Source organism: Cannabis sativa, chromosome 7 (genome assembly GCF_029168945.1).
Source record: "Cannabis sativa cultivar Pink pepper isolate KNU-18-1 chromosome 7, ASM2916894v1, whole genome shotgun sequence".
NCBI classification, from domain to species: domain Eukaryota; kingdom Viridiplantae; phylum Streptophyta; class Magnoliopsida; order Rosales; family Cannabaceae; genus Cannabis; species Cannabis sativa.
Genome location: NC_083607.1, coordinates 54,238,740 through 54,246,551, shown reverse-complemented (window position 1 = coordinate 54,246,551; position 7,812 = coordinate 54,238,740). Strand labels below are relative to the sequence as shown.

At 32.4% G+C, this 7,812-nt stretch overlaps 1 protein-coding gene across 1 annotated transcript; it reads right to left on the bottom strand.

The window, feature by feature from the left end:
- Nucleotides 1–338: 338 nt before the first annotated feature.
- On the bottom strand, nt 339–2,646 carry LOC115696906 (tubulin beta chain-like). Its single transcript, XM_030623804.2, has 3 exons — nt 2,102–2,646; nt 1,287–1,556; nt 339–1,213 (listed from the first exon to the last, which is right to left on the bottom strand). The coding sequence occupies exons 1-3, from the start codon at nt 2,496–2,498 to the stop codon at nt 516–518; spliced, it is 1,365 nt and encodes a 454-aa protein (XP_030479664.1). The 5' UTR covers nt 2,499–2,646; the 3' UTR covers nt 339–515.
- Nucleotides 2,647–7,812: the final 5,166 nt, after the last annotated feature.

The window sequence follows — 7,812 nt, the reverse complement described above, 5'->3', positions numbered from 1 at the left end:
ATTTTGTTGCCTTAGTTTTGTACCAACAGTACATTTTCATAGCGTTGGTTGGGAACCTACGTAACAATTTACTTTTTGCATCTGCGGTATATATATGTATGTCGGTTTCACCAACTGACCCTATTAATTGATATGAGTACAAAATCAACAAAAATTGTATGTTTTGTAGTAGTGATTTCTATTTCTATATTTTCATTGCTTCCTATCAACATAATCTTCAGGTATTTCTTGTTCTTATTTTATTTATGTTTTATTTTGTTACAGCCAGTCATACCATCCGTTTATATATGCCATATATATATATTTCCAAACAGAAAACAAATAGCAGGAACAAGAAATGATAAAAAAATAAAAGCAGTGGTTCACAATTATACATTCACATGATATGTGATTGATATGTTAAAATCTGATGAGATTGAGAGACAACAAACAACATATGACATAGTAAAACTTAAAGTAAGTCAAGAACAATACAATGGGGAACTGAATTAGAGCTACAATACAGATGAACCATATCATTCATGAACCTCTTCCGCTTCTTCTCCTTCCGCCTCTTCCTCCTCATAGTTTTCATACTCCTCCTCATCAATAGTTGCATCCTGATACTGCTGATACTCAGCCACAAGATCATTCATGTTGCTCTCAGCCTCAGTGAACTCCATCTCATCCATTCCTTCACCAGTGTACCAATGTAAAAACGCCTTGCGTCTGAACATAGCCGTGAACTGCTCACTCACTCTCCTAAACATCTCCTGAATCGATGTAGAGTTTCCAACGAAAGTAGATGACATCCTCAAACCCTTTGGGGGAATATCACAAACGCTGGACTTGACATTGTTTGGTATCCATTCAACGAAGTATGAAGAGTTCTTGTTCTGGATATTGATCATCTGCTCATCCACTTCCTTTGTGCTCATCTTCCCACGAAACATGGCCGAAGCGGTGAGGTACCGACCGTGGCGAGGATCAGCAGCGCACATCATGTTCTTGGCATCCCACATTTGCTGAGTTAACTCGGGTACAGAGAGGGCACTATACTGCTGGGATCCTCTGGCTGTTAGTGGTGCGAATCCAACCATAAAGAAGTGTAGCCGAGGGAAAGGAATGAGGTTAACCGCAAGCTTTCGAAGGTCCGAGTTAAGCTGTCCCGGAAACCTTAGACAACATGTGACGCCACTCATGGTGCCAGAGATTAGATGGTTGAGATCACCAACTATACATTGACAAAGATCAGAATTAACATGCGTCAGATGAAATTAATATTTTAAGGTTTGAGATATACTTACAAGTGGGAGTGGCAAGCTTGAGTGTTCGGAAGCAAATGTCATAGAGAGCTTCATTGTCTAAAACCATACACTCATCGGCGTTTTCAACAAGCTGATGCACTGAAAGAGTGGCGTTATATGGTTCAACAACTGTATCAGATACTTTAGGAGAAGGAAAAACAGAGAATGTCAACATCATCCGATCTGGGTACTCTTCTCTGATCTTTGAGATAAGAAGAGTTCCCATTCCTGACCCCGTTCCACCCCCCAACGAATGACATACTTGGAATCCTGTAATTCATCCAAAAAAAAAAATTCACATATATATATATATAAGTTTATAATGCTTCAATTGCAAATGACATTGTAAACTATAATTATAAATACAAATAAAAATAAAAAGTGAAACAAAAAACCCAACTTTCACATTAAGAAAATAAAATTAAGGCGTCAAATGACTGCAATTGATCCCAACAAAGTCATTAGTTACCCCCACCTAGAATTATAAACCAAATAAATGAAACTAAAAATTTGATCCAAAGAACCACTACAACGGAGAACAAAAACACTTTAATTCCAATTAATATGTACATATAGGACACTAATAGATTTTAATCAATAAATATATTATATCTGTATAGCTATTTTTTGGTGCATAGCAATGCTCATATTATAGATAAGTGAAAAGGTATATTTTTTATAATTTTTGAGTATTTATGAACAAATCCCTATTGTTTTCTATTTGGAAGGAACTAATCCCTATTATAAATGGCCATTAAAAAAATAAATATAACAGCATTCAATGACTTTCATGTAGTTATATATATAATATATACCTTGTAAGCAGTCGCAATTCTCAGCCTCCTTGCGAACAACATCAAGAACAGAATCAATAAGCTCAGCACCCTCTGTGTAGTGACCCTTGGCCCAGTTGTTTCCAGCCCCAGACTGACCAAACACGAAATTATCAGGCCTGAAAATTTCACCATAGGGACCTGATCTAATGGAGTCCATGGTTCCAGGCTCCAAATCCATGAGAACAGCACGTGGGACGTACCTCCCGCCACTCGCCTCATTGTAATAGATATTGATCCTATCTAACTGGAGTTCCGATGAATCCCCACCATACTTTCCGGTGGTGTCAATTCCATGCTCGTTGCAAATAACCTCCCAGAACTTGGCTCCTATTTGGTTCCCGCATTGTCCACCTTGGATATGAAGAATTTCTCTCATTTCTATATATCTCTGCTATATCTTTTCTTTCTGTATATTTTCTCTGTTTGTTTCACGGGAAAACACCAGAAAGTTAAGATATTAACTGTTATGGTTTTGTTGAGATAATGTGTTTAATTTAAATGGAGGGTTTGGAGAAAATGAGGGTAAAATAATGGAGGGCTACTTTCTTCTTTATATATATATATATATATATATATATATGTATATATATATAGAAGACGTTGTACTATTAATTAATAGATTCTATATTTGGGTATATTTGGAATTTTACAACTATATACAGATTTGGGTAATTGGTTGGTACTTGCTACGTGCATGGAATTTTAATTGTTGTCTTAAACCTTTTAAGGTCCGCAGAAACAATCTCCCTATTTTGGTCCATGAGCTGTACTTGTAGGGATTTTTTTTTTTTTTTGAAAAAACTTGTAAGGATATTTAAGCTATATCCAAATTGATTTTTATTTTTAATGGGGTGGTTATAAAAAGTATATAAGTGATCTTCTAAGGTGCATTTTCTTTTTTGCTTCACATTTCTGTGTGCATTGATATGTTATTTTTATATTTTTGGTATCCAAATTTTTTTAATTTATACAACAAATATACTCTATTTAGCACATTTCTGGGTGCGTTTGGTAACACTTTTTTAATCAGTTTTTTGTTTTTAAAAGTAGAAAAGTGAAAATATTTTTTAAAATCATGTTCTATAAAACTGTTTTTACTTTTCAATTTTTTAATTAAGAATCTAAATTTTAAAAACAAAAAAAAATCACTTTTAAAATTTTTTAAACAATATTTTTCTTAATTAATATTTTGGACTCAGACCCCAACCTAGACCTTGGGACCTGGACTCTGGCGCCGGCCCCAGTCCTGAACTCGGACTACGGCCCCGGCCCCAAACCCGGACCTGGACCTGACTTAAATAAAATTGAAAATAAAAATAAAATTGAAAGTTATAGAACACACTTTTGTTTTCTGTTTTTAAAATTGTAAAACAAAAGTGGTTATAGAACACATTTTTATTTTTTAAAAACAAAAATTTAAAAACACAAATTTTACTTTTGTTTTTTGTTTTTAAAATTAAAAAACAAAAGTGTTACCAAACGCCCCCAATAATAATGTTATTATTAAAACTGACGTGCACATCAGCTAAATCTAACGTTTTTTGTTTTTTTTTTATTTTTTTCTTACGTTTTTAAAAGTAACTTTTTTAGTTACTAATTAATAATAATATTGATAAGAAACCAATTAATTACCTTTACATAAAAAAAAAATTGATTTTTATATCATATAATTTGAGATACATTTTGGTTACCTCTAAAACTTGTTTGTATATATCTTAGCAATTAATTAATTATCTTTAAATTATATTATGGTAGCTTATAATTTAAAATACATTTGGGTAACCTTAAAATTTATTTAGAAACTAATGAATTGTCATATAATATAACAAACTACCATTTTTATATAATAATTATTTTATATATTTTTTATTATTTTGAAAATTAATTAGTTATCGTATAATTGCGTATTACTAAAAAAACAAGTTTTTAGAGACGGTTTTTTTAGCAAATTAATAAAATTTTAATAAAATCACATACGGAGTCAGTAATTTTGTAATAACCGACTCCGTAGGTGATAATTTTTTCAATTTTGATGAAATAACCCTACGGAGTTAGTTATTTTGTAATGACTAACTCCGTAAGTAATTTTTTAATTTTAATAAAAACACATATGGCGTCGGTTATTTTGTAATAACCGACGCATGTCTTCATATACCCTCTCCAGCTATCGTCTTCCTCAAAACCTAAAATAACCAGCAGCCCTTCCTCTCAAACCTACAAAACCCTCGCCCAACCACTCATTTCTTCTCTCCATTTCTTCATTTTTCATCTGTTTTTACCTATTTTTTTTTTAAAAAAAGCAAATCTTGCATTTTTCATACTCCAAAAACATATCACCAGAATTTGATCGTCTTTTATTTGGTTTTTTAGAGTAAACCGAGCTTAGAAGTGGTGGTTGTGGCTGTAGCTCCGGCCGCCGCTTTTGGTGGAGAAATCGTCGAATCTCAACGTCCATTAAAGTATAAATCTAATCTCTAATAATTTTATTAATTTAAATTGCTTTATTTTTTATTTTCTAAATTTTTTTTAGAATTTTCCCATATTGTTAAGATTGTGTTTTTGTAGTTGTGCATAGTAGTTAGATTTTGGTCGGTATTAATGGTTGGATTTCGATAATAAGGTAAAAATTTAAACTTTAATATATAGTAGACATGTACGTATGCGTATTTTATATTTTATTAAATGTGTATGGTATGTACACACATATAATTATATATATTGTATGTATATACATATAAATGTAAATATATTGTATATTCATCTGTTCTAAACAGTACGTAACAATTTTACCCTTTTTCTAATATATAAATTATACCAATATGCTTATATTTGTATAGTTACGTACATAAATATGTAATTATATATAAATACACAAAAAGATTAAGAGAGACGAGAATGAGAGTTAGAAATATAATGGGAGGAGTGACGGTACAAGAATGATTAGATGTGGCATCTATGATGGAGGAGTTTGGAAGCATCATATTAGTGGTAGAAGAATGTCATGGATGTGACACTAGAGCTGGCTGGGCTAGGAGGGTTGGCGATGTACTGCGCCGACATTCTCATTGTGGTCTAGTCTAGTGTGAAGGGAGAGAGTGAGATTGAAATAGGAAAGAACACTTCAATAAAAGAGATTTTTAGCGGCGACAAGAATACCTGAAATTCGCCTCTAATATTATCGTCTCTAAAACTTCATTTTTTTGTAGTTGACCAGAGGGTTTTTGAGTTACAAAAAAGAAGTTGGAAGGAGGAGGAGGATGGTGTCATGATTGAGAGAAAGAGGGAGAGGGAATGATTTCAAAAGAGAGAGAGAGAGAGAGAGAGAGAGAAAAAAAATATGAGATGCTTATCTTTACGCGACAATGGAGGGAGGAGGAAGATGGTGTCATGGTTATGGAGTGGGTGGAGTAAGCTCTGTTCGAACGGAGCTGGGGCACACGAAGTCGACGATGAGGGTGGAGCTTGAACACACACACACGATGGCGAGAGAAAGAAAGAGGGAGGGTTGGGCGGTGGGTGGTGTGGTTTTTCGAAATGGGGAAGAAATAGGTTAGATTGTGCTAGGATTTCACAAGTTAATTTCGAAATGGGAAAGAAATGAGTTTCAACGTAGAGAAAATATGGGGTTATTATATATATACAAAAATTAAATCTGTTAGCTTCGGTGGATAAGAGTCGCAAATGTTTTAACGTCTGTTTCCAACCGAAGCTAAAAAAATTAACGTCTTTTTTTCACTGAAGCAAAATATAAAACAATTTTTAAAATTTTCACTTTTTTTCTCGGTTTCTCTTTCAGTGTCAGAGTAACAGCTGACGCTAATTGGTTTCTTTTAGCTTCGGTTATCCTCTGAAGCATAAAATCTCCGCCAATTTTTTGTGTCGGTCAACCATTTTCGGCAGATGCGTTGACCGACGCAAATTGGGTCTTTTGTAGTAGTAATCAGAGTAGGGGTGGACCCACATGTAGGCGAGGCGGGACAGTCGCCCTTCCTGAAAAAAAAAATTTGGGAAAAATGTATATGCAATTTAGTTAGTCACGACATAAATTTGTAAAAAAAATTAATATTTATAGATATAATATTAGCTTTAGTGTAATGGTTTAACTAGATTACATATAGGATAGAGGCCAATGGTTCACTTCCCATAAAGAATATTGTTTTTTTTCTTTTTAATTAAGTTTACTTTCGCCTCCCATGCCTTACAAAAAAAATTATACCCTCCTCATTTTAAATTCTAAGTCTGCCACTGTTGGAGAGTATATTGATATATATGTATTGTGTTTTGTTGTATTTTCTTAAGAAACATAATTATGAGTTATAATATATTAAGAAGTAAAAAGAAAGGCAAAAAAATTCTTATATAATTTTTAGTAAGATAATTAATGAAGTTAACATAAAAGTAATAAGAATGATTAGGAAAACATAACTTCTAAAACAAAAAAATTAGAACAAATTTTAGTTATATGTTTCAAAATATATTGTTAGAAAAATTCTCATTACAAGAGAGAATAGGAGGATTACAATCAAAATACTCAAAATACAAATAAAAGTATTTCATCAAGATTACAAGAAATCTAGAGAAGAAGAAGGATAACACACAAAAAGCTTGACCAAGGCTCAAGGACCTTTGTCCTAAAAGTCATTTCCTCCCTGATATGGACACTTAGGGAAACTCTAGAAATGCTCTTAAGGATTTATCAAGCCTCATATGCTCAGCCTAGTGTCTAAGGATGAGCATATCCTCACAAGGTTCTAACCACAACAAATGGTTTCAACCACTTCTTATGCAAGTGAACAATATGGCCTTTATTTATAGAGTTTTCACTCTCATATGAACATGAATGATCACCATAAAGCCCTTGGATGTTACCAATCATAAATTGGGCATTTATGTTATTAATTGGGTGATTTGGAGGAGTTTTGGGCTGTTACAAAGGCTCTCAAACTTTCAAAAACGTGGGCAATAATATGCTGAAAAAAACAGTAACTAGTTACTAGTTACCATTTTTTCAGCTTTGGCCAATTCTTTTCCAAAGTGTTCCAAATCATTCCCACTTGATTTTGAACCATTTATACACCTTATAAATGAATAAATCAAGTCTCCAACAACTATATTTTTAATAGCTATCATTCATTCACATTCATAAATAATTAGTAACATCTTTTACTAATTTAAGAGTGAAAAAGAGATGAGAGTTACATATTCAAGTGATCATCAATTTAAAGGATTTGCAACTCCTATTTTGTGATCATTCTACATACATTTTATAACTCCATAATGTATGTTACAATTTGACAAAATTAATACTTTGTCACACTTAATTATTTACAACTTAATTATTTAATCTAAATATTATATTATATAAAATAATATAACATTCCCCCCACTAGATTAAATAATATCTCATTTGTAGCAAATAATTTTGTAACACAACATTTTATTTAATCAATAAAACATTACATTATGGAGTAATATAATATTCCCCCACTTGATTAAATAACTTCACTCTAATAGAAACCATTACATTTGTGCATAGTGTAAAATGTCTTTCGACTTGAATTTTACCTTAGTGTAATTACCACAAAGTTTATCGAAATTTTGGTTGCCGTAGCATTGAACCACTATTTCTTGATAACAAACCGATGATAACACACACACATTTGCTATGTTCACTCAAGAACCTTATGGAT

What these genes read in the sequence shown, in the direction of transcription:
- LOC115696906 (XM_030623804.2), bottom strand. Translation starts at nt 2,498, where the DNA reads ATGAGAGAAATTCTTCATATCCAAGGTGGACAATGCGGGAACCAAATA. An exon ending in GAATTGCGACTGCTTACAAG is followed by an intron (nt 1,557 to 2,101) that starts GTATATATTATA and finishes GATGAATTACAG; the next exon opens with GATTCCAAGTATGTCATTCG. An exon ending in CAAGCTTGCCACTCCCACTT is followed by an intron (nt 1,214 to 1,286) that starts GTAAGTATATCT and finishes GTCAATGTATAG; the next exon opens with TTGGTGATCTCAACCATCTA.